This window comes from Poecilia latipinna, unplaced genomic scaffold (genome assembly GCF_001443285.1).
Source record: "Poecilia latipinna isolate Pla-1442-1.1 unplaced genomic scaffold, P_latipinna-1.0 Scaffold898, whole genome shotgun sequence".
Classification (NCBI taxonomy): domain Eukaryota; kingdom Metazoa; phylum Chordata; class Actinopteri; order Cyprinodontiformes; family Poeciliidae; genus Poecilia; species Poecilia latipinna.
In genome coordinates this window covers 148758-175806 of record NW_015113514.1, presented here as the reverse complement: position 1 = coordinate 175806, position 27049 = coordinate 148758, and the positions used below count along the sequence as shown (strand labels likewise).

Below are 27049 nucleotides of genomic sequence, written 5' to 3'. Positions count from 1 at the left end.
CCAGTTCAGTCAGTTGCCTTGAAAAGTCACCAAATTGGTGTGTAATTTAATCTGAGTGTGAATAAAGATGTTCTGTGAGGGCCTTAGAGGTTCCACGTTTAACAAGACATCGCTCTGCAGCAGTCACACACGGTGGTGGCAGTATCATGCTGTTGTCATGCAGTAGGGAAGAGTTGATTGGAAGCCGAATGGAGTACAATATAGAGCTAGTCTGAAAAAAGGTTTAGCTTTCAGCATAGGCACAATGCTAAACATTCAGCCGGAACTACAGGAGAATCCTATCTGAGCTTTTAAATTTGCTAGAACGGCCTAGTCAAAGTCAAAACTTAAATCCAACTGAGTTTTTGTTTTTTGAACCATCTCTTCCCAAACTACTGCTATTTTGCAAAAGAATAGTGGGCTAAAATTTTTAACATCTAAATGTCCAAAGCTGGTATATAAATACATCCAAAAATAGGCCTGGATGTTAAACTGTCCCAGTAATTATTGCAATGAACCATAACATTACTGCTTTGAGACCATCTTCAAGTAATATCTGAATTATGGCTTAATAATTTAAGCTCATTAAGCTTTAAGAACACTTAGCACAGGAACTGGAAGATATTTTAAACAACGAAAAAACAATAAATTAGACAAAAATAAAAACCTCACAATCAAAACCGTGAATAAAATGGATTATGAGGTCAAAATTTGCATTCATAGGGAGTTGAATACAAATGAACCCCACAACTTTTAGACTTTAACTTGTAAAAATGTTAAAAAATCATGTATAATTTTCCTTCCATTTAACAATTATGCACTACTTTGTGTTGGTCTGTCAGTTAAAATCCCAATAAATAAAACCGAAGCCTGTGATTGTAACCTGACAAAAATCAAAAATCTGTTGCTGGGTGTGAATACGTTTGCATGTCTCTGTGCAAACGTATTTTGTTCACCTAAAGTTGTGCACAGAATAATTTATTTTTGTACTCATTATTCTAAAAAAAAAAAAAAAAAAGAAAAAAAAAAACCTGTGTGAATCCACATCTATGTGCAGTTTAACCCCCATGTGGCTCCATGTTCCCGGTGTATGTTATCCACCACCATGGCGTGGTGTTTGACACTCATGTAATCCTCTTGTGGGTTGGCTAAAAAGGCCGCGGTCACTCACCGGTGCCAACGCGCAGTCGGATAATACTTTTGTCGGCAGATGCACAGCAGATGTTCGTCGTTGCCGCTGACATCGAAGAAGAATAACTCCTTCATGTGTAATCCTATTTGGTCTCATGTCACATCATCTCATCCTGTGTCGCTGCAGCTGACCAGTGGTTTGTGTGCATTAGTGTGTGTGGTGGAAGGGTCATCACCTCAACACCTGCCCATGTATCAGCCAGATGATGTTTCTGGCATGGATACGTTGAGTGTTGCGCTGGTAAACATGTTTTTTTCTTTTTTTTTTTTCTTTTTCATTTTTTACACGATAATCCGATCTGAATCTGGCAGGCGTTGTGGGAGCTGTAGAGATGCTGTGTGTGTATGTGTGTGTGTGGTGTGTATTTGTGTGTATAAATACTACAGTGTGTAAAAGTGTGTGTCACATAATCAGAACAGATGACAGTTGAGCGGCTCTTAACCGTCCGGGGAATAAAGTCAATATTTAAATCATCCGCATCATTATTTTTGTTGTTAATCCCACTTTCCATACATTATACTGATTAACTGTTACAACCCTGAGAAACATCACGATCCCTCATGATCTTCTATCCACAGTGTTTGCACCAAGTATCAAAATATGCGCTTATATTTCCCTCTCTGTGTGTTTGTGTCTCTGTCCAGGTGAATACATAAAGAACTGGCGGCCACGTTACTTCCTGCTGAAGACAGACGGCTCCTTCATCGGCTACAAAGAGAAACCTCAGGATGCAGACCTCCCTTATCCTCTAAATAACTTTTCAGTAGCAAGTATGTTACAGTGACATTTACACACTGCCACAGATCCTTTACTCTATTCCTGTTCTGAGCTGCCGATATTTGATTTCCAATTTTGGAAACTTTGACCAGTCAATTCCCGATTTAGACTCAATAAAACCCCTAGTTAATGCATTTAAAGTAAAGTTTTTTTTTCGCCCTTCCTGCACTCTGTTGTCATTAAGTTTTTAGATCAGTAGCAGAGATGAAAGTGCCCTGTTGAGGTGACATGAGTGTAAAATACAGTTTTACCTTACTGGGTTTCTTACTATATTTACATTTTAAGCCATCTTAAACATTTTAAATTAGCAATTAGCGCGGGTTAGCATCGCTATCAGTAAAACTCAGTCGGTGTGTGTATTCTGTAGAGAATGCAGCCATTCAAATTTTTGAAAAGAGGGTCGATCAAGCTGAAAATGTGCAGTGTTGCTATCTGAGTTTTCTGTATGTCTGAACTAAAAAAAACGTTGAAATGAGTGAAATTAATCAGAGTGCGTGAGCCAAATAAACTTTCAACACTCACCTATAAAATCAGAGAGCTTTAATTATGCACCACCTCTCCTTAAGGCATCGCCAGCACATGGCTCTATTCCTTTTGTCCTGCCTTGGAGAATATAGACTGTAGTTTAAATGTGTGTTTCCACTGCAGAAAGTTTACTTTGTCTCGTCTTACCTTCCATTTCATTTCCTTAGGAGTAATAATGACATCACAACCTGCTAATCAACCTGTTAAGTTTAGAGAAGAATCGGTGCAGCTGGTTTAGATAATCTACCAGATTTCTAGATCTGACGAAAATTATAGCCCTTGTTTTACTCGGTGTAATATTACATCCATCAATGCAGTCATTATCTCTGTCATCCATCTTCACAGCGTGGTGGTGTGTTACAGGATCCACTACATCCTCTAATTGGATGTTCGCTGTGTGTCAACACCTGGTTAGCAGACTCCAGGACATTGTTGACATGTTTAATTTTCCAATTATTGTCCCACCAAGACTGGCTTAATACATCGTTTCCAGCATCACCTCCTTTTGTTACATTAAATATTTTCCATTTGGTTTTGGATATGCAAACTAACTTGGTCCATACCTTGAAATCAAGTGCGTAAGCTTATGCAACGAATAACCAGACAAACGGAGGCTTGTTTGTCTTTGTAATTAAGGTTTTTGTATTTGGAGAAAATTGACTTGTGCCTGTTAAAAACATTTGTAGTTGTGATTTAATTCTGTGCAGTTTGTGAACATCTGATAAAAAGCAGAAATGTATATATGAAAGTTTGCTGATCACCACCAGAGAGATTGGACAGTGACTAATGAAACTGGCCAATTAGGATAGAGATTGTGAACTATGAAGCAATTCGTCTCCTACTCTTTTTATACAAAGAAGTCTGATCAACTAATAATCAATGGTCAATACACTATATATCAGTGTTTCTACAATGCTTTTGCTAATGAAAATGATGGATTATGAAATCTTGGTTTGGATAATTGTTCTGTACCAATAATTTACATGCAGTGAAACTTATGTACTGTACTAACAGAGGTATCTTTATTTCCCAGAGACTATGAACACAATCTCTCTTCCTATTGGCTGGCTTGATTGGTGATGGTACACTCAGTTGGGGGCAGAGGTGCCCATATATCGATTTGTCATGAACAATTTATTTTAAGAATTTTAATTTATTGTTCTAACAATGCAGTTTTTTTTTTTTGTTTTTTTACAACCCCCCCCCCAAAACTGATCATATGATCAAAAATTTTATTTTTGTTCCATGAGAATATCAGGAAATATGAGTTTAGTAATACAAACAACACTTTTTCTAAGTGATATCCTGAAGAAATATAATTCAGATGAAAATGTTTTATAAGAGCAATATTTCTGTTTTTATTGTTATGAATGCTATGCAATCCTGTCACTCTCCTGCAGAGCTTTTTAATGCCTAAAAATAAGTAATAGTTTTTTAATCATAATCTAAATTATCATAATAGTACCACAAAATATTGCGATAAATTTCGAAGTCCTCTCCTAGTTGGAGGTATAATAAATCTGCAAACTCCACACAACTTGATCAAAAATGAAGATATGTTTTGCAAACCCAAAATACACAAATTTAAACTTTAAACCAAAAAGCAAAATGTTGCATTAGTACTACAAATGTTAACTCTTGAGATTTTTGTTTCTGGGTTTACAAATATACTTGAAGCGAAATTCAACACCAGTAAAGCTGGTCAGACGAAGCAGATGCTAAAATGTTTTCAGCTTAAAATCCTCCCCAGGTTTTCATTCGCAGAGATTACATTTTAATTATTGTATATTGTTTAAATATGCCACTTCACCCAACATCCATCTCCTAATATGTAAACGAACGCTTATCATTTAGCAGTTTAATCTGTGACACGATTATGTTTTTTTCTGTTTTGTGAATGTAATCAGACATCCACTAAGCTGATGCAGATGTCACCTTCTACGTATACTGTAATTCAGCTTGGGTCCTTTAGATATGAGAAAGAAAGAAAAAATGCTCTCAATTACTGTCTTTAAATTAATCAAAATGAAACCAAAATCTGGCTTAGTCCGATAAAATCAGATGGCTTCGGGAAAGTTCCATGTGATTAATCTGCGGAGTTGAGTAGAAGACGATATAGAAGAACCGGCTGCTTGAGCGCCAAAACAGAAAACACGATGAATGGCGGATTATAAACCAATACCTTAGAGAAAGCGAGAAAGAAACGGTACACCGAAGGACACGGGAGGAGGGAAGGAGAGAAGGACGCGACCCTGGGAAGGAGGACAAGTATGGAGAATGAGGGATGGGAGAGGATCAGAGGTGGCAGTGGAGGGAAAAAGAGTGGAAGAGGAAATCTTGGAGGAGTGAGGATGTAGATGGAGGAATGAAAGGAGAGGCCTTTTATGGATGAGGTGTGTTGGAGAGGGAAGGAGGAGTGCTGAACAGACAGAGAGGAGGAGGTGAGCACCGGGTTGGAGATGGAAGGAAGAAGAGGGAAAAAAAAGAGGAAAAAGAGTTTGCGCGGAGGACAAGCCAGGCCATACATCCGGCCCCGGCTGCTTGGCACAGCACCGGCTCCGCCACATCTGTTGCCCAAAGCTGGGAAGCCAGGTGGCGTGTGTGTTCCCTGTGTGTATTTGTTTACTTGTGTGCAGACGTGTGTGTCTATGCGCATTTGTGTGTGCGAACAACAGAAGTGGTCAGATGGAACAGAGATGGTACAGGCCTGTTCCCTGCAGAGGGACTCATACATACAAGCTTGACACACACGCACACACACGCACACACCCGCTAAACTGCTACACAGACCTCACCGTCGCCTGCTGTGGCAAACAACCCAATTTCAGCTAACATTCAAAGTTCATTTTACATAGAGTTGCCTGTGTGTGTCCATGTGAGGACATTAGGTTTTGTTTTGGCACCAACAATAGTGTGACCTTGTTTACTGGCAGCGCAGCAGGCCCTGTTCACGAGTCAGGTAGCAACCGCTTTGTTTGACTTAACATTGAGGCGCCGCTGCGTGGATGACCTGGGTGGTTTTGCCATTAACCTTCCTGTCTATATTTAGACTGAGCGTTGACATGCTGGGCTGGGCCACGCTTAAAACAAAGGCCTCCTTCGTGATCTGGGAAACGTCCGAAATTTGATCGATCAGATTGTCAGGTCTGGGCAAAAATGGGAAAACAAAAGCTGGGATAAGCATTTGTCTTTACAGACTTCATTTCATGTCCCATTGTCTGAAAGATGTCCTTCCTTCTAACATACTTTCTTTCATGTAAAGAAAGTATGAAAGTAGGTTCCTTTCATACTTTCTGTCATGTTTCTTTCCTTCCTTTTCATGCTCTTACTTTATTTATTGCGTCCATCCTGCTTTCCCTCCATCTCTTTCCTTTAAAAAACGTTCATTCTTCTTTTCCTTCTTTTCTTTCTTGGTTGGCCTCCTTTCTTCTTTCTATCCAACATAGTGTCCTCCTTCCCTCCTCCTGTCCTTGTTTCCTATCTTCCTTCCTATTGTGTAACTTTCCCTCCTCATTAACTTCCTATCTTCCTTCCTTATTTTTTATTCTTCAGTTTTATCTTGTCTTTCCTTCCTCACCTTCTTTGGTAAATCCTGTCTTTTATTCCACATTTCCTTCTTTCCTGTTGCTCTTCATTCCTCACTTTCTGTCTTATCTCTTATGCATCTTCTTTTATTCCTTCCTCTTTTCTAATTAATTCTTGTCTTTCCTTCATTCCTTGCCTTCTTTCTTCATTTATTCCTTAACTCGACACTTCTTTGAACCCTTCTGTTCTTTGTATTCTTTCTTCCTTTCTCATTCTGCCCTTTCTTCCCTACTTTTGTCCATCGTTACTATTGTCCTTCCTGCTTTTACTGTTCTTGTCTTTCTCTTTCAGTCTTTTCCTCCTTCCTTCTTTCATATCCTGTGTCTTACCTTCCTCGCCATTTTTCTTGTATCTTTCAAGTTTCATATGTAAAGCACACTCTGTAGCAGTGCATGTTTTTTTCTTAAAATTCTGAACAAAAACACAACAACTGGGAACTCTGACGTTTTAGGTCTGCAAATGTCTTGAATGGAAAATGTAAAAAATAAAAGACGAGGGCAAAGAAAGTGTGTACAAATCCTGTTGAGAGAAAGTGATAGAAGATGTGACGGACAGACAGGAGAGATGAAGGAAGCAGAGGCTCTGATCGGACGGACAGGAAGTCAAAAAGGAGAGCGGAGGAGAGGGGAAATGAGGAGAGGAAATGAAGGCTGAGCCGTGTATAACAAGCGGGGCAGATGAGAGGACAGAAGACGGATCGTAATGCTGTTTTACACCACTTCATGTCCCTCATAAGCACAGAGACTGCTGAGGGGACAATGAAGATGCATTCCTTCCCACAGCGAGCTCACAGCCCCATCTGGCTCTGTATGCCGACGTTTCTGTGTTTGTGTACTGTATTATGCTTCTGTGTAATAACGGCCTACTGGGCTGCCTGTTCTCATAGAAATGTGTCTCATCGGAGAGCCGCCAGATGCGTGTGCGACGCAACACATAAGATCCTTTGGCACAAGAAAGCAGCTTTTTTTAAGTTATCGGCTTTCGGAGTGATTTCCTATTTTTACACCAACAAATTAAAACACGAACTGTGTTCTCTTCATGACAACTTGTTGTTTCAGCGTAAGACTCCCAGTGAGTTTCCAGCTATATAGAGGCTGAAGCCAACATTAAAGTACTTTAAAAGTTATCATGCAGGGCTGACTGGAAAAAGGTAGATTTATTTCTTTTTATGATATGTATTTTACATAAGAATTAGAAACTGAAATGCATAAAAAAACTAACTTGACAATTCTGTTAAGTCTACAATAAGTGTTCAGAATAGGTTTTACTTCTTTCAATTTTCTTCTTGACATTTGAACTTCTTATAAATTTTGCTTTGCTCTTTTTATTTTGCATTTTGAGGATAAAATCCTTCCTCCAAACAATTCACCACTTGGGCTTTTATTCCAGAATGCCAGCTGATGAAGACAGAGAGGCCGAAGCCAAACACCTTCATCATACGGTGCCTTCAGTGGACCACTGTCATTGAGAGGACCTTCCATGTGGATTCGCCTGATGAACGGTTGGTTCCTCAAAAGATTAAATCCTGAAATATCACAGCATATACCTGCTCAGCCTCACTTTTAGCTGTGTTTTCTCAAAAAACACCGCTGTTGTTTTGACACTGATGAGCTGTAGTAAGAGGAAGCAGTATGGCGCACCTTCCCCACTCAGCTCCTACAGACTAGCGGCAGCAGCAATTAGCAAACACGTTGTGCGACTTCGAGTGTGCAGACCACTTCTTAGTACAACGCTCCTAAGAATGTTTGCAAACGACATAATGTGCAGGAGACGGAGTGTCAGAACAGGAGCTTCTTAAAGAGACAGAGGCACAACTTCAAGGCGTCAAATTGTGAAGTCAGATTTCCTTTATGTCATGTTTGATATATACTGCATTTTGAAGGTAATATAGTTACTTGATTTGGCTATAAAATGATATGTACCTGGAGAATACATAAGACTGTCTGTTTATCTCTCAGGGCTGAAGTTTGGTAGCTTCCTTAAATTGTACCTGTTAGAACATGTGTGGGAACTGAGACTTTTTTTTTTTCCTTTGGAAAAGTTTGAGGAAGCCACTTTGAAGTTGAACAGATTTAGTTCACAGGATTGCCATTTAATTAAACAAAAAGTAGAAAAGCAGCAAAAAAAATCTTAACACAGGTTGGTAAAAATAATTATATATATAAAAAAAAACACTTAAAAATGAATATTTCTTAGGATAAACCATAGAACAAATACCGGGTGCAATATATTCAGCAGCATTAATAGGAGCAGAGGTATGTATATGAAGGGCTTCACTGTAGAGAGTTTGTGCTTTGTTGGTGTCTGAGAGAGAGAGACTGAGTGGAGAGGAGACCTTTCAAGTGGTGTTGGCATAAATTCTCCAGCTGCTCAGTTCCTTTCTGAGGAGCTGAGGTGTTTATCTCCAGAAAATGAACAGCTTTGCCCAGAAGACCACAGATGCTTCTGTGCACGCTTTGAGGTTGCGTGTATGTATATAAGTGTATGCGTGTGTGTGTGTGTGTGTGTGTGTGTTGCAGCTGTCCGTCCAAGTTTCTCCTCGTTATATGTTTTTTGTTGAAGTTTTTCCTCCGCATCATCAAATGGAGCTTTCAGAGTTAAAATAAATCGCATAACTTCCTATTAATTAGCTTAGAAAGCGCGTGTCTCTGGCAGCAAACGCGGCTCCAGATGTGTTTGTGTTTTGCTGTCGATTCGGAGTGTTTGCACATATTCAGCGCCACTGAAGCAATAAAACTCAAAGCTTGTTGAAAAGAAGAAAGCAGTGTGTATTGTGCCACAACTGGGTGTGTGTGTGTGTGTGTGTGTGTGTGTGTGTGTGTGTGTGTGTGTGTGTGCGTGTGTGTTACTGTATGGGGCTGTTACTGTACCAGTGCTGGCAGGCCTCCAGCTACTACAGCCCCAACCGTGCGGGGAGAGGGTGGCACGTATTGGCGCGGTGCCCGACTGTAGGCAGGCCCATTATCTCTCATTAGCAAAAGGGGAAAAAAAATGAGGAAAAGAGGCTCATTATACAAAAAAAAAAAACACTTTAACCGAGAAAGAGCATTTATCTGCTGCCTGACCTTGAGAGAGTTCCCATTGCTTTTCACATAGCCCGTTCGCACAAGCACACACACACACACACACACACACACACACATCATCACTCGTGCCACAAATTAACGCTCCGCTGTCGGGGATGGAGCGCAACTTGAGTTTGCCCTTGTTTTTGAAGTGTCTAGGATACGCACTGGAGTCTTTGCAGAAGAAAGGAATATAGATCTTAAAGCCACGGCGCTGCGTTTAGGTTTAGACGATCGATCCTGTAGAACCCTCAAAGGAACATATGGGTGCTTAACACAACACAAAAAGAAACAGAGGTGATCCCCGATGAGTCAGGCACGTCTCATTGATATTTTTCTCATTGGGACTTCAGTGCAGGTAAATATATTTGAAAATGTTCAGTGTCGCTCCTGCAGAGTCCCGAGGATTTAGAAATGCTGGAACATGTGAACATCAGGGCTGGACATGAGATCAGCTAACATTGCATGAAGAACTTTGTACTTGGTTGATAAATTGGTATGAACTCATCAATAAAACTATCATCTGCAAAATGTAATTTTGCTGAATCCAACGATTGAAGAAAATGTTCAGAGAAACAATAAAGATCAAAATGCTAAGTTCAATATCGACCTGCATCAACTCAGTAAAAACATAGTACATGATTGATGTACCTGCTTTTAAAAACAGTTGACTTATCGTTTGTATATAGTCAGTATGAATAATATAGTTTTATTTATTTATATAATGATTTTTTTTCTGTTTTCTGCTCTATTTTGGTGATTATTAAAAATGAGAATTTGTCCTCAATCAACTTGAATTGTAAAATAAAAGTGGATTTAAAACTAATTACAAAAACCATAGACATGTATTGTTCCTACAGTGTGAAGCAAAATACTACTTCATCATAATTAGGACTGAGTCGATTCATTGGATTAATCAACATGAATCGATTATTGAAATAATGTGCAACTAATTTAGTAATAGATTAATAGTTAACTGGACTAAATAGACAGAAAAAAGGTCATTTTCTGAAAAAGCAACCTACTCAGAGTGGTAATTAATCCAAAGTTCAATCAATTATTTATTTAATCAATTATCAATTTATTATTTGATTAAATGAAAAACTAGTCACCAGATCAGCCCTACACTGTAATAATGTCAAGCAGAAGAGCTTTTCACATGTTGATGTTAGAATATTTTTAGCTGCGTCCTTTGCTACAAATGATCAAGCACACATTAAAGGAATGCTGTGGCTTTGCATTTTAGGCAATAAAATGTTTACTTTATTATTTGAACAAGCACTTGAATTTTTTTGTGTGCATATTTTTAACATATTTCTAATATTGTATAAAATAAGCCTTGTTGGTTTAATGGAAAATCTCCAGAAAGTGCCAACTTTTAAAAAAAATCTGATTAATCTATTAATCGTCAGAAAAATTGACAGAATTATCAGTTACTACATTAATTGTTAGTTGTCGCCCTGAAGTATGTAAACATAAAATACATCACATGTTATAACCGATATAATCATGTGATCCATAACAATTAACTATTATTTCCATGTATGCAGACTTAACATAACCACTTACTAAATTCAGTCGCAGTCGGAGCAGAAAGCTCCAACTTTTTACTGCTCCTCTCAGGCGTCCATCGTCTGAATTTCTCCTCTCCTCTGCGGCGTATCAGAGCGGAGCGAAGCACTGCCCTGTGTATGATCCATGACATTCATCATTGTTAAAAACCCCGTAATGTGTCCACACATCCTGTTGCACGGCCGGCCTTCTGTTGCAGAATCCCATCTCCACACACACACACACACACACACACACACGCACAAGTGCAGACAGTCAAACTCACTCGCTTCCTCCCAACAGATGTTGAACAGCACTGCTAATGGAAAGTCAATGGGGAGGAACGATGTTAGCAAACAACAATGCATTGTTCCCTCTGATGGATTGGGGTGTGTTGGAGCACACCCGCTCACCATCACACACACACATACACACACTCGCGCGCACGCTCACAGGCATTAGTTCTGCTCTTTGATCATTGCTCATCTGGTTGATTCTCTAGCTGACCGTGTTTTCTTCTCTGTTGAACAAATAGGTGTTTATGCTAATTAAAAACACTTAAGCAACCTGAAAGACCCGGTTTGGGAAATGCATCAGTCACCCAATGTAAGAATGGGGAGGGGGGAGAGAATGGTTTGACCCGTCAGATTTTTGGGGTTGTTTGGGTCTGCTAGAAGTTTAACATATAAACCATTTAAGAGCAGAACGTCATGCTGAAAACAGGCAAGAAGCTTCACCGGAGCTGAAAGAAATGAATAACTGTCTCCATCACCAGAGATGAGTGGACAGAGGCCATCCAGATGGTGGCAGACAAGCTGCAGAGACAAGAGGAGGAGAGGATCCAGTGCAGCCCCACCTCCAATATTGACAACATGGTGGAGGAGGAAATGGACATCTCCACTACACACCACAAACGCAAGGTGCTGCACACAGTCGTAATGCACGTCGTCACAGCTGTTTCTCTGCTCCACTTTAAATAACTTTTTCTATTTTAAAAAAATGTAATTGGTTGGATATTTATATATTAAAGATCTCCCAATTTTCAGGTTTCTATTTATTTTATTTTTATTATTTATTAATGTACAGTTTACAATGTTTTTAGTTATTTTCATATTCAATAGGGTATATTTTGTTTCTGTGCTGCTGTAGCAAGTGAAGTTAATAAATGACTGTTCTACTCTATTTTAATTCTGTTTTTTTTTGCTTATTAAAAGCAGATTGTTAGTGATAATAATGAATAATTTGCTCCCAAACAGTTCCTCAAATTGTAGCACTGTATTTACTGTCCTATAGGAGCATGACCTGATTTACAGCTCCACTTGTGCTAATAAGATGTTAATTAACTTCAGGCCATCACTATCACAAGTAGACCTCCTCACACAAATTTGGTAGAAATTTTAATCATCTACTTTTATTTTCGAGAGTCTGTATGATTGTTACCTTAAGAAAATCCTCTGTGATTACATGTGTATTGCTGTAGCTTTAAGCTATTTTGATACTGATGGATAATTTATTTATTTTTTTTTGTTTTATGTGCACCTCCTGTTCAAATAAAAATGAAGTTATAGATTTTTTTAAAACATTTCCCAAAGTGCAGTTCAAAACAGAAACTCTCTGTGCTGCATCCATGTAAACTAGAGAAACGAGGGAGTGGCTCACTTTGTTTTATGTCGTTTTTTAATTTAAAAAAAAAATCTATTCTTCTTCTCTTCTGTTTTCATCAAACTTCTAATGTAACCTCAAGACGTTAGTGACTGTGAGGAAAAATAGACATTGTTAATGACAATAAAATTATCTATTCTTTTGGAAGACGTTTTAAACTCATTTCAAAACATCTTCCTTTAAATGTCGGCAAGACTTCTCTAACGTGACTCATTATGACTGAAAACGGACACAAAAAAAGCTGGTTTCACAGGCATTTATTTAACAATTCAGTAAAATAAAAAATATTTCACTCTTGTGCTAATTACTATCTCTGAGTATATTAAATGTCTCTGACTTCTCAACAAGCCTACAGCGTCTTACTTTGACAGCGACTCTTCTGTGTTTCACAACAATAGACGATGAGTGACTTTGACTACCTGAAGCTGCTGGGGAAGGGAACATTTGGTAAAGTCATCCTTGTCCGGGAAAAGGCCAGCGGGAAGTATTACGCCATGAAAATCCTTAAAAAAGAAGTCATCATAGCCAAGGTTTGTCAAATGAATTTGTGTAAATAATATTTTGAGGCATTTCTGCATCGCACACTGAAAATGGTTTTATTCCGTGTTGCGTGTACAGGATGAAGTTGCTCACACACTCACAGAGAGCAGAGTACTGAAAAACACCAGGCACCCTTTTCTCACTGTAAGTATCTCATACATGCAACAGAATCTGTAGTATCAAAGGACAGATGAATATTTTATGGCTAATTTAAATTTGTTAATGCTTTGGTCTGCCATTCTGTTCTTTTATGGTCTGCCATAAAAGAACAGAGTTTAAATCATTATTACAATATTATTATCTATCGTTCCTGCTGTGACCAGACATTACGTATTTAGGTTAAGAGCTGCTTTGTGAGAGAGCAGTCGCTGTAAAACTGGGTTTTACTATTATTTAAAACGATTACAAAATTATTAATATTCCCATGTTAAACTTCCTTCATTATTTTACATTTGTAAGTAGTGCGGTCATTGGTGTTAGCATGACAGCACCAACGCGACAGTTCCACCAACTGGACCACTGTGACAGAGATCTGAAAGCTCAAAATAATAAAGCAGAGCAAGTTAAACGTAACACATCCAGCCATCCTATTGTCTACTGCATGTACTGCTCTCTCTCACCCTCTTGCAGCCTAAGTGAACAGTAAACATGTTGTAGAAATACAATTTCCTTTCAAATAGCTTTTGACTCTATGTTTAACAACATAGTGATAGTGCAAATGGTTTCCTCTGAGTCTTCTCAGTAACTGTGTCAACACCAGAGAGTGTTGCAATCAGCAAAACCAGGTATGGAGTGTTATCTGAATTAAATTTTCAAGTTTTCCTGCCAACTGGCTGCTGGTTATTGCTGGTTATTTCTTACAGTGTCTCCAATATGTGCGCATTGATCATCAGCGTATCTGACCTTTCTGTAGACGGAGCACTGCCATGAGTCGTTTGGACTCGATTGATTTCGGTTGTTGGCTTTTTTTTTCGTTCTCTCACCCCGTCTTTTAACGTACACAAGCACGCGGATGCGCATGTTCATCAAGGGAACAATTATAGTTCATATCTGCGTTCACCCCGTCACACCTGCAGCCACAAAGAGACGGCGACCAACTGTTCTTTTGCTCAGCAGCCTTTTTCCCTCAAAAGAAAACACGTGCACGCATCCAGTCGACACACAGACGCACACACACATATAGTCGAACGGTACTTTCTTTGAACAGTCGCACAGAGGCATAAACAGTTGGACGCTAAGTATGATGATGTTTTGTTGTGCCTGCTGTCTTGGCTACAATGGGACTAGAGTTCCACCTGCGCTCAATTGTTCTCTCACTTCGCTGTTTACTTTAGGGTGAGAGGATGTGGGGAAAAAGATGTGTTAAACAAGCAAAATGAAAATATAGGTTTGTTAGCACTCGGTTTATTGATCTGTAACAGGTAATATTTGTGTGGATGCTACTATATTGTCCAAATTCCCCAAAGAATGATCAGCTCCTCTGTGTATTCTTAGAAAAAGGAGAGACTCAGTAAATGCAGGTCTGTACGTTGGGCTTTCCCACTGAATGCAGCTGTGTTTGCAACAAACACACACATATAAATGCACTTTGTTAAATTAATTGGAAATGTGTCTGTTTTCTTTCTTTTTTTTTTTTTTTGTTTCAGTCGCTGAAGTATTCATTCCAGACTAAAGACCGTCTCTGTTTTGTCATGGAGTACGTGAATGGAGGGGAGGTAGGTTTCATACAAACACTTTCGTGGTTAGCCGAGTTTATGTTGCTGCTTCAAACAGCCAGTTGAACCGCAACCACACCACAGCAACCGTCAGCAATTAGCGCTCCGCTCACTCTGCAGTCAACTGACTCCACACTGTGATGAAGCTAGGCAAAGCTCTTAAATGTCTTATCAAAATGTTAGTTTTTTTTTCGGGGGATGAATAAAGCAGTTAAAGTTAGTTTTAGTGCACTCAGGATGATGCATGTGATTTGAGAAACCACATTTAAAATGAGAATAAAATGACTGAGCTACAAAAATCTAAATCCTGTAATTTGTTAATTTGCTTGAGTTTTTTTGTTTTTTTTAATTATTAACAAACGTGTGTAAATCAGCCGTGTTGCAACCACTGACCACCTTTTATTCTGGTGAAAATGAAGAAAACAATAATAAATCCTGAGTTTGACGTCAGGAAGACTAAAAAGCAAAAATGGCCGCTTTTGTCGCCTCACCCCAAATTTTGGTGTATTTTGTTCAGATTTTATGTGATACACACACACACACCAACATGAAGTACTTTATTAACAAAGTTTAGTAAGTTTGTGTAGCAATTATTGTAAAGTGGAAAAAATTGTACATTGTACACATTTTTTGGACAAAAACAAATCTGAAAAGTGTGGCATGCATTTGTCTTTCCTCTGTAATCCAGTACCCTTACATTTATTTTTCTTTTTTTATGTAACAGGGACAAATATACTCAACATTGTTTCTTAAAAAGAAGTAGAATGCTATAGCAATTAGTTATTGCTAAGCCCCCCAATTCAGCATACAAGAGTGGGCCACAATTCCTCCTCCAATCTCCACAGATACTGAATGGCACTTCTTACATCCAAAGGTGGCAAGGTAGACTAGTTGTTCTAAGAAAATCATAATTGGGAAACTGTTTTTTTATATTTACTCAGATGATCCGAGTAAACTAAAAACGTGCTTTACGACTGGAAACATGTTAAGTGTGACACAAAAAGCAAAAACAGAAGAAATCTCAGGGTAAATACTCCTTTAAGGCACTGTGCATACAGCTGTTCATTGGAGAATCGCAGAACTTTTTTAGTCATGAACAGTATAAATCCACAGCAGTGCAGCAAAAGAAAGCACCAACACTCTAGAAGGGGCTAAAGTTTCTCTGTTGGACTCTTCCTAGCAGTTCTTTGCCAACCAACTGGCCTCTGTCTTGCCTCCTCATCTTTCTTTTCTCTCCCATTCCTCTGCTGCTCGTGCCTATTTACAAACACACCTAAGGGGCAGACAGGTAGCCCGAATGACAGTCAAAGAGGAAATGAGTTTGGATTCCCTCACTTTTCCATTTCTCAAATTTTTAATCGGGCCATTTTTGCAATCTTGGTTCATTCCCTTAGTGCAACTGTCACCTGCTCCCCTCCCAGTTAGTTATGCGGCTCAGGCCGGTGCCAGGCTTGAGCAAACACACACAAAGGCAACACCAGCAACGACACACATGGAGGACATTTTTACCTAGATGGACAAATTGTGACCACGCATGCCACACGAACACATCCACTCACAAACCATTACAAACCTGCCACAGTCACAGCTGCCAGTGCACTGATGAAGGCCCACCTGTCGTTTCTACCCCTCCCCCTCATCCTCTCTCTCACTCTCTCTCTCTTTCTCTCTCACGCATAGACACGAAAGGCCTTTGAGCAAGGTGGTCTGTAAGCGTCACTCGTGTCCATATGCAAACCTCCCTGTACAATTAATGGGAGACCTGTGGCCTTTGGCCTCATGGGTAATTTGTACAACGTGAGTGGTATAGCACAGCAGGCGTGTGTCAGTCCGAGGCCTCACATGTGTAGCCGTGTGTCAACTTGACATCTGACAGCGAGGGGAAGCGTATGATTTCGAAAGTGACATTTTCAGACTACTTTAAAACAAATGTGCATTTCGGTGCCTGGAATCAAATTATGGAATAGTTTGGGTGAGGATTTGGAAAAAAATGTCCTACTTTAAACCAATTTAAATTACTCTATAAGAAAAAAAATGATTGTCTTATACAATTTTTAACAATGAGAATGATATATTGTTTGAAGGTTATAGTCTTCATTTTATATATGTGGCCAGGAGAGTAAAAAGATTTATTTTGTAATTGTTGAGAAAGGGGCAGGTTTTTATAAGGTTCTTCTTCTTCCTGCTGCTTTTCACTCATGCGGATGAATTGTTACAAGACAATGTTTGGTACATTAGTAGTGTAATGCGTTTTGTTAAATGAATAAACTTATTGATTGATATATTAAGTTTTTACCTGCAGCTAGTGTGAATTTCATGCTAACAGCCCTGTGAGAAATACATTTATGAAACAAAAACGAGGTTGTGTTCGGTACTTATTTCCCCCATGGTATGAGGTAAACCCACATGGGGGGTTAAAAATGAGTTGTTTGGTATAGAATTAGTCTCGTTCCAACACCAGATGTGAGAACGTAGGAAATAAAGATGGAGGCCCAAGAGGACGAAGGCGGTTAGGCCATTAATGAGTGCTGCAGCGGAGGCAGGATGGCGAAGGTGGCGGCGTTGGCTGTGGCAGCCATCGTCGCTCCGTCTTTAACTGGAATGCTGTATTGATTAAACCCGTCGATTTGGCCCCCATCGCTCCTCGCCAGCGCCATGCCAACGCAGCCCAGAGGGTAACATGGAAGAAGTATGTGCAGTACGGAGGGTAGGTGGGTTGGGAGGGGCGGTGGGGTACTAGATGAGGCGCCAGCTGCCGGGCGCCTCCACCAACCCTCCTCCGAGACGCCAGCCCCCCCCCCTCCTGCTATCACTCTCCCCTCCGCTATCTATCATCTCAATATGGTGCGGGCAGCCAGTTTGTGTTGTGCTAATTTCCTCCAATAAATCAGTAATTATTGCTGTGCCGTCCCTGCTGTCTCCCCCTCCCTTTACCCTTTCCCCCCCCCTTTTTTTTTCTTGCTTTCTTTTTTTGCTTACTCTCACCCCTCTCTCTCCCTCTCTCCTTCTCCTGCAGCTGTTTTTCCATTTGTCCAGAGAGCGAGTGTTCTCGGAGGAGCGCACGCGCTTCTACGGCGCTGAGATTGTCTCGGCTCTCAACTACCTGCATTCAGCCAAGATTGTGTACCGGGACCTCAAGGTAAACACAGCCAAAGGAGTAAAAAGAGGAGGCTGGAGGGGGCACTTTTTTTCCCCTTTACAGCTCCACAGTTGTGTGTCTTTCGTCTATGTAGGTTTTTTTTTTTTTTTTTTTTTTTGTCCAGGTTGAGACAAGTGTTTCAGAATCGGTTGTAATTAAAAAGTGGGACAGAAACCGACACAAAGCAGAGAAGATGGGGAGGGGGAGATGCTGATGCCACAGAGGTAGAGAGGTAGATTGCTTCGTCTGAGCGCCTGCCTGGCAGCCTTGGCCTCAGACCTGCTGACAGCAGCCAAGAAAACGGGAGGGGAAAAAAAAGAACGAGAAAAGGCAGACGCAGAGTGAGAAAAACACTTCAGCCATTAAAATTAAAAGGTTGAGTGGCTCCACAACATGCCTGAAGTTTATTTCCCTCATTTGTTCAGAGTTGTGTGTTTTGAGCACGCCTGCTACTGCCTTGCACACTGCTGGTGTTTATGTGTCTGCCTCTGCTCTCCAGCTTTGGAGAGGTTAAATCTTGGCGTCACTGTCCACACAATTGTCCTTGATCTGTCAACAAAGCCCTTCACTGTAGGTATTGTGGTACTTCTCAGTGATGGATGATGACAATCGCTTGTGTCTTTTGTTTTGGGTCCAGTTGGAAAACCTGATGCTGGATAAAGATGGTCATATAAAAATCACAGATTTTGGACTCTGCAAGGAGGGCATCACTGATGCTGCTACAATGAAGACCTTCTGTGGAACGCCGGAGTACCTCGCTCCAGAGGTAACGCTTTACGCTAATTGTTGGTGTAGCTTTATTCGCTTTTTGGTTTCTTAGTCTCCTCTTAGTGTCTTCATTTAAATGCATTACTTTTCTAACTTTAACAATCCTCTGTTGAATCCTCCTGTTTACCTGTTTTGTGTCCTAATCGTACACCTATGAATGCAGCTGACAAAATATTAAGTGACAACATCTACCAGAACTATAAAATATCTCCTTTTGGAATCAAAACGGGCGAGATTTTCTTTCTAAACGGATTCAAGACAATTTCAGTGCCTGGATTTTGCAGTATCTTCCATATTTACTGGCTCTCCAGGTAAAGAAGTGTATAATAAACTCATCTTTTATTGCAGTGGGCCTGCTATTAAAGGCATATGTATATATTCAAAAGAAATGGCCTAAACCCAGCCTAGACCTGCGAATCAATCTACCATCCAAAGTCTGATGGATAATGAGACAGAGAAATTCTCTGTGCCATTTTTTTTAGTGTCTAGGATTATACTACTGCAATAACAAATGACTTGATTCATGTCTTCTTTTCATATTTATTGAGAAAGGTCTTGAATGTAACAACCAAACGTCCGGCTTTGGGTCGTTTTTGCATTTCGGACCAGCTAAGAATGGACCAGAAACAGTCTCACAGTATAGGTAAAGGTAAAGGTTATTTATATAGCACATTTTCAGCAACAAGGCAGATCAAAGTGCTTATAGTACAGAAGCCTTGAATGAAATGACAATATTTTAGAGGTTCATTGTTATCACTGTTCACAGAAATAGTGAAACAAACATGCATGTGATCTAAACGTGCATTATCAAATGGGTTTTCATTTGATAATCTACATTATATGCAGCTAGAGTAACACTACAACATGTTATTTTGTTACACATTGAAGTCAATGTAAGTATGACAAGTTAATATTAGCTGGTCTCTGCTCTGGTAGCTAGCCCGCTAGAGAGAAACTTATTGCAGTATCAACGTTTGCAATATCTCAATAGCAAAGAACTGCTTAAATGTAACAACATATTATATATGCAAACACCAAGCATGCAAATTCTGCTTGTCAATAATATATTTGACCTGTTGCATAGACTATCGCTGCCTTTGACGCCCAAACCTGATGGATGTTTTTTAGTGGATGTGATGCTGGGTGAAACTGTGATGAATCAAAAGAAAGAAGGAGAGTCAGAAAATGGAGGTTAATCATAATCGATATTCAGTAATACGATCAGAATTATTGGTTTTCTTTATATCCTCACTGCTTATCAGGAAAACGTAGTTTCTAAAAAAAAGGTGTTAATCTAATGAGATTGATAGCTGATGCTCCTTCGGTTTACACACCGTGACTGTTTGCATTTTTCATAGGTCCTCTGTAAAACAGCTTGCCAACCAGCTGGTGGCATGGCAACTGTAGTTTAAAGCGGCTTTACTTAGACGAGTGGGATGGGCGGGGCTCCTTTAGTTTTCCAGTTTTGCTACAGGTAAAAACCAAATAGCTTTTTTCCCCCGTGTCAGTATGTGTAAAACATCAAAGCGTGATCACAGTCAGCTGACCGGCAGTGCTCAGCAACAGGTGGGTGGGACGTAGACGTAGCCTAGGATGAGCTACGTCTATTTAAATAATCAAGATGAGCCACAGATGAGATAAAATGAGCTGCATATGAAAGGTAGAATAACAGATGTGACATGAAGTGCGGTTGTAACACGTTAGTGGAACGTGGTGACTAAGCAGTGATGAATTTCTTTCTAACTCTGACAGCACCCACCCTCTGCGTAGCTTTAATTAGCTGATGAGTGACACCGTCGTCAGGGGTCTGTTCCGTAAAGCAAGCAGCTTTACTGAGGCCTTGTACGACATCAAAGCATCTGTGGCGTCCACGGGGGGACTCGTGTCGCTCGCCGCACAGCAAATGTTTATCTAACAGCAGCCCCGTCTGATCGGCTTAACCGATACTTTGATAAACGAGTTATAGGTTGGTAACTAGTTACATTTTCATGGGTAACCTTTTGGAAAATATATCACTTTTAGGAGTTTTTCTTTTTTTTTTTTTACTAAGCTGTACTGTTTACTTTTAATTGAGTAACTTCTTTTTTGTTTTATGAAGTATGGCTACTCTTGAGTCGGCCTATCATGATAACAAATTTAGCTGGACGATAAATTGTCCCAGAACTTATTGTGATAAATGATAACGTAATATTGTAATGAGACCATTTCCAAGTAATATAATGGTAATGGCATAATAATGCAAGAGCACATCCTCAAGGATCAGTAAATTGTAAACACTAGTGAACATATAACAGTGGAAGCCCTTTTAAAATAAAACAGAAAGAAAACATAAATAATTATGAAGTGTCTGCAAACAAAATTATCCTTTCAAAAATGGGTAGTTGAGACCAAAGCACCAGACTGAAGACTTTTGCCATCCAGTTTTTGGTAGGAAAAGAGAAAAAGGATCATTAAACGCAAATGGAAATTGCTGAGCTCGTTTTAATGTGTCATACGATCAGTCGATTTATTACGACAGGAATACTGTTGAGTAAAAACTTCTGGATTCTCCACCGACTGTAACTTCACTGTATAAAGAACAAATTTGTTTTAACCAAAAAATCACCAGACACAGAAACACAACTGCAGTTTGTTAAATTTTCATACATTTTATATAGAAAAAAAATTTTGATTTGAGAAAAGATGTTTCATTTGCACAATTTTAGTTTGAAATGATGTCATTTACATATGAATTATTTTCATTTTGACTTTTAAAATACCAAAGACAATCCATCTGGTGTAATTTTTAAATATTTAATGATGTACTTTATACCAAATAGTTTTTCACTCGAGTCTTTTCTTGGACAGCTACTTTTACTAGAGAACAGTTTTTGGGTACACACTAATTTCCGGTGGCTCTCCCAAACACATATTGTGTTTCCTTTTGTGAGTATGTTTGAATTCGTATTTCTCAGACTTCATAATATCAGGGTGAAGAGTAAATATGCAGCTCCTGAGTGTGAATGAGGGTGTTGCTGGTTGAACTGGAAAAGGGCACACAAACACACACACACACACACACCAAAACAGCCACACTCTTGTACTTCTTTTTTTTCTTCTTCTTCTTCTTCTACTTCTGCTGCCGTACGCTGTCCAGCCGTCAGCGCTGCCTCAGCGGGAGGCCAGCGGATCAACTGGCGAGATGGATGCGGGGGACTGTAGGTGGTGGAGACGGAGCGATGGAGATGTGGATGTAAAGACAGGAGGAGAAAAGAGGCAGAGTGTAGATCCCACTCAAAAAAAAAAAAAGTATGGAGGACAATTTGGCGCAGCATTTTGTGCCTTTTTTTGTAGTCCCTTCCTGTGCGTGCCAAAAGCTGATTGGAGGCTGTTGGTTATTTTTTCACAGGATGTGCGTCTCTGTGTGCATTTATGTGTGTGTGTGTGTGTGTGTGTCAGTGCTGTGGAAAGTGCGGGCTAAAGCGAGGCAGATGGCGGCAGATGGGCGAGGTTGGAGGAAGGTGCTCGAAAAAAAAAAAAAAAGAAGAAAAAAAAAAACCCTGGAAATCTACACCACCGCCACTCGCCCGCCCGCCCGCCCGCACACTCTGCTCGCCCGCGTGTAAAAATAACACGGTTCGCTCGGAGCCAAGTTACAGAGATGCAAAGTAGCCGGGATTAAAAAGAGGAAGGGGGGCTCAGAGAGGGGGTGAGGCGGGGGCCTGGAGGAAGACGAGAAAATATTTCAGGGTTACAGGAGTGGAAGTCGGATGGTTCCTGCTTTTTCGCTGTCTGTGGAAAGGGTTCAGATGAGGAGTGAAGGAAGACCGACTCACTGCACCACTGAAGACGCTAAGCGTTAGCTCGAGGTGTTGTTGTTTCAAGGATGGCCACAGTAAATAATAAAGAAAAGAAGAAAAACGTCAACGTGAGAATAATGAACAGAGAGATGGGACACGTGGGGAGTGTTTTCTCTGCTCTTTCCTCCATATTTTCTGCGTTTGACACATTTCTTTGTGGCAGTTTTGCAAGTGTTAAAAGGGGGTGGATCTGGTCCCTTTCCATTCCACTGCGTGTGCGTTTCTCTTTTATTTTGGTGTGCCGTATATGTGACCTTTCTACTGTAAATGTTTTACAAACATAGCGGCGCACTCAGCTGTTAGCGGAACATTTGAAAAATGCTAGCAGATTGTCAGGGTAGACCCGTTTCCAAATAATGACACTGTGCAGAGAGAAGGTCTGTGTCTGACATCAGCAATATGGGATTGTATGGCCACAGTATATGAGGTGTGTGTGTGTGTGTGTGTGTGTGTGTGTGTGTGTGTGTGTGCGCTCCCCTGCTGGCTATCTGTGCTGGTGCAGCCACAGGCGTTGTGCGCCTGTCCCATCCCGTGTAGTCACGCCCGCTTTGCCAAAGCCCCCCGTCCGGCGGACAGCAGCTAGCTGCCACATGGCGGCCCCAGTGGGGACCGGGCCGGGTTGGGACGGGTCAGGACCTTCTCCCTCTCCGCTGCTTTTAATCTCAGCTCCATCTTTCCTGTTGATGGTTTAAATTGTCCCTAACTCGTCTCGTCCCATTTATTTGTCAGCTCTGGCGCTAAATTGTACACACACACACACACACACACACACACACCCCGATGCCTCGGCGCCTGAGGCTGTAGGGCAGCATTCTGGCTCTGTGTGGATTAATCTGCTCCCTGCCTGCAGCCGAGCTGCCACCACCTCCTTCAGTCATGGGTCAAACTAAAACACACAGCTACATGCACATGCGTACAGAGCCTTGCAAAAAAAAAAAAAATGCTTCCGTTGAACTTTTCTTTGTGTTTTGTCATGCCGCAACTGCAAAGTTCAGTGTATTTTATTGGGATTTTATCTGATACTAGTAGTGCATAATGTTGGTGTTTGATAGGAAAGTGAGGCATCGTTTACTCGTTTGTGTGCATGTATTCAGCAATTTCAAAAATACTTTATTAAGTAAATTTATTTACTTTATGGAGACTGAGGAACCTATCAGAAAGGCCAGGAAGGAGTTTGGAAACCTGTTTGTCCATGTAATCTGAGAGGCAGAGCAAGGAGAGCGTTTGTCAAAGAAGCAGCCATGAGGTCAGCGGTGACTCTGAAGGAGCTGCAGAGATTCACAGCTCAATAACAGATCTTAGCTGTCCACTTTAACAGATGTGGCAAGAATAAAGCCATCGCTGGGAGACAGAGGAAAGAAGTCGTATTTACGGTTTGCTGCAAACCATGTAGAGGAAAACGGTTCATCTCTGCTCAGGTTGAACTAAAACTCAAGTTTTAGGCTTTTTTTTAAACCAGGTTTTCGTACAGGGAAACATGGTGGTGGTGGCAGCATTATGCTGATCAGGAGGGACAGGAAAGCTGACAAGAGTTGATGCAAAAAAATTACAATTTATGCTTTTTATTTTTTTATTTTTTTTTTAAATCATATTACATCATGTGGAGGAAAGAAATCGACTAAACGCCTTGGCGAGTGAAAAACTGATTTATCTACTTCTCTGTAAGATGCAACATACAGTTCAGAGTAGATTAGCACCAAAAGCAGCCCCCCCCACCCCCCAAGCTGCTCTGAATTTCATAAACTGCAGCCCTCTGTGTGTGTGTACGTGTGTGTGTGTGCACTGAAACAACACCAAACATCTCCCAGTTTGCCTCACTCTCCAAACTTTATGAATTTGATGAGGATGGATAAATATTCCATCTGCCGTGTATGAGTGTGTGTCTGACAGTCTCCCAGCAGTCTAAGCCGGTGTTATCCCTCCAGCCGTACCAGTCAGAAGTGTGTATCTGGAGCTGGCGGCGCGCTTCATTCCCCCAGCTCTTCCCTGCAGCTGCCAACTGGGTGACCAGCTTGATTCACACGCAAACATATTCACCCAAAAAAAAAAAAAAAGAAAAAAAAAAAAAGAAATCGGTCTCGTAACTCACTTATTTACTTCCACACGCGGTGCCTCGCAGGAGAATTAAGACCACTTCGGCTTTTTTTTTTTTTACACATTCTGTCACATATATTTTATTAGAAGTTTATATTATAGAGCCGTACGAAGCAGAACATAACTGTGAACTGGTAGGAGGAAAAAATAAATAAATCATTGTTGAAAGAAGTGAAGAGATTCGGTTTGTCGCAACAAACATGGGGGACTTATTGACCTGCACGCAAAAAAGCTGGATGTGTGGCAGGAAACTATCAGTGCACATAACCCAGAAGAAACGATAACAACAGTAGAGCACGGTGGTGGCAGCATCATGCTAAGAGAAATGGGAACAATATCGTCTTCAGGAACAGCTTAACTGTTCAGAGTTGATAGTGGAGCTAGATAGAGGGAAATACAACAGAATGGTTTAGATCAAACCATATTCCCGTGTTCAAATGGTCCAGTCAAAGTAGAGAACCTAAATGAAATTTGTGATGGTAAAGTTCATCTTCGCATGAGCTGGATCTGTTTCACAAAGAAAAATGGGTAAAAAAAAAACAACAACAAAGTGAGACTGTAGATGTGGCTGAATACAAATTCACGGCACACTTTTCATGGGTTTTTTTGTTAAAATAATCTGAGAACCACGTATTGTTTTCCTTCAACCAGGTATCACATAAACTCAGATTAAAATCTCAAACGTCCGTCATTTCAGGATGAGACTTAAAGGCGCAGAGAGGAAACAATAACAGCTGTTTCAGTGAGTTTTTATGTTTAAGCTTGAGACTCGAGTTATGGAGGATGATTATAAGGTGTATTTTTTTAAAATCAATACCCACAATAATCATATTTGGTTTTGTGACTCTTTAAGCTGGAGTTTTTCTCCGTTTTGACGAGGAAATATCATTTATCTTATATTTTCAGAGAATCAGGCCAAAATATGAAGTAATATAAAAGCTTCAGAAAACTATAGCCCAGATTCAATCAATTTTATGATTATTTTATAATTCATACTGTATCAAAATACTAAACTACTGAAAGAAAGGAGCTGATCTGAAATGGGTCAGTACATGTGTACAGAACGGGCTTCATTGTGATCATGAAATGGCAATTAGCCAATTGGAGAATTGAACCTGAGGCCAAAAAAATGACAATGAAGCCCAAAAGTTTCAGCTGCTAATCTTTAGACTTTTTTTTTTTGGTTGCCAAATTCAACGATACAGACGTTGTTTTGTAAAATAAATTTTAAAGCTGAAAATGTGTTTTCCATTCATTTCTACTTATATCTCTATAAAAACTAGTGTTTGTGTCTGAATGTGATGGTCTCACTTGTTCACCTTTTCGCATCAGAGCAGATTTAAATCAGACAGACGGATTACGTTTAGGGCGCCGCTCGTATAGACGTGTCTGTCCTCTTATCCGTGTGTGTGTCTGCGTGTCTGTGTGTGTGCGTTTCTATATTTGTGACGGCGGTCCTTCCTGTCTCCTGCTCCCTGCTGGCGGTGCTTCAGCGTGTGCCGCAGTTCTGAATCTCCTCCTGTTGTGACATCTTCGGCGTAATTGTCTGCTGTAATTGAGAATTGTCGCGTTCTGAACAGGTTTTCTGTGAGTGTGTTTGTGAATGTTTGCGTCCTTGTGTCTGACTGGTCCATTAACAGTGAGTGAGATGTTATTATTATTGGCGTGATGAACAACATATGCTGTTCTGGCTTCTCTCCAGCTCTGTCTGTCCGTCTGCCTGTCACACGCGCTCAGGCACAACACATACACTCATCATGGTAATAAGCTTATTATGGTAATGAGGGAGTCGACGGCACCTGAGTTACCTCTGTTCTCGATGAAAGAGAAGGAAGGAAGACGTGAACAGAGGATGGAGACGGGGGAAACTGCCCAGATAAAGACTCTGATGTAGCGATGGCTTTCTCCCACGCACATCTTTTTCTCGGCAGATCTTAGGATTCGGCAGCACCTGCGCTGCCCAGCTTAGAGGTCAGAACAGCCTTGACTCCGGCTGAGGGCCGTTCCCTACGTTTTCCCCCATCCAGGATTCTTCCTGTCCGTTGCTGCCAGGAGGGTTCGGTGGTCCAGGAAGAGCTGGCAGCTTCCTTACTTGTAACACAGACCTCTGAGGGGCCGTATGCCGCAAAGACACTAAATCTTCCCAAGTATTTTTGTCTTGTTTCTAGTGTGAATATGTTGGTGCACTGGAAATGACAACAAAACTAACTTATAAGTAACTTTTCAGTAAGATAGAAGAGCCTGTTTTAAGTCAGTAATTCTTCAATATTGATGAAAAAGTCATAAGTGAAATACTAACACTTTTGCATCAATATTAAAGAATTATTGACTTAAAACAAGCTCCTGTATCTTGATCAAAAGTCATGTGCACTAGAAACTAGACCAAAAATGGATTTTGTGTTTTTACAGTGTATGCACCTCATGATGTTTGCTTCCACTCACTCCTAACTCCCTGGAAGCATCTCGACATACTTCCTGTCCAGCCACGCCTCTTCTTCTTCATCTGTCTCTTTGCATCCAATAAAAATGACTAAACGCAGATGTCCGATAAAACGAACGACCCCTCTTAGAAACCGTGCATTTCTGTCCCTCTCCCCCTCCATATCCGCCGCTGTCCT

General features: G+C 40.4%; 1 protein-coding gene and 1 long non-coding RNA gene across 3 annotated transcripts in view; one reads left to right on the top strand and one right to left on the bottom strand.

The window, feature by feature from the left end:
• The window catches only part of LOC106957375 (RAC-gamma serine/threonine-protein kinase), a 59635-nt gene that overhangs the window by 28031 nt on the left and 4555 nt on the right, over window positions 1-27049 (top strand). For both annotated transcript variants that reach the window (XM_015048690.1, XM_015048691.1), the window contains exons 3-10: window positions 1816-1941; window positions 7448-7559; window positions 11450-11594; window positions 12735-12866; window positions 12955-13020; window positions 14523-14591; window positions 17608-17730; window positions 18368-18496. In XM_015048690.1, the coding sequence (XP_014904176.1) occupies window positions 1816-1941; window positions 7448-7559; window positions 11450-11594; window positions 12735-12866; window positions 12955-13020; window positions 14523-14591; window positions 17608-17730; window positions 18368-18496 (902 nt within the window). The remainder of the gene's footprint in view (window positions 1-1815; window positions 1942-7447; window positions 7560-11449; window positions 11595-12734; window positions 12867-12954; window positions 13021-14522; window positions 14592-17607; window positions 17731-18367; window positions 18497-27049) is intronic.
• LOC106957377 (uncharacterized) lies at window positions 11714-27046 on the bottom strand. Its single transcript, XR_001426937.1, has 3 exons — window positions 26881-27046; window positions 13540-13545; window positions 11714-11724 (listed from the first exon to the last, which is right to left on the bottom strand). It is a non-coding gene; the product is annotated as an uncharacterized LOC106957377 (long non-coding RNA).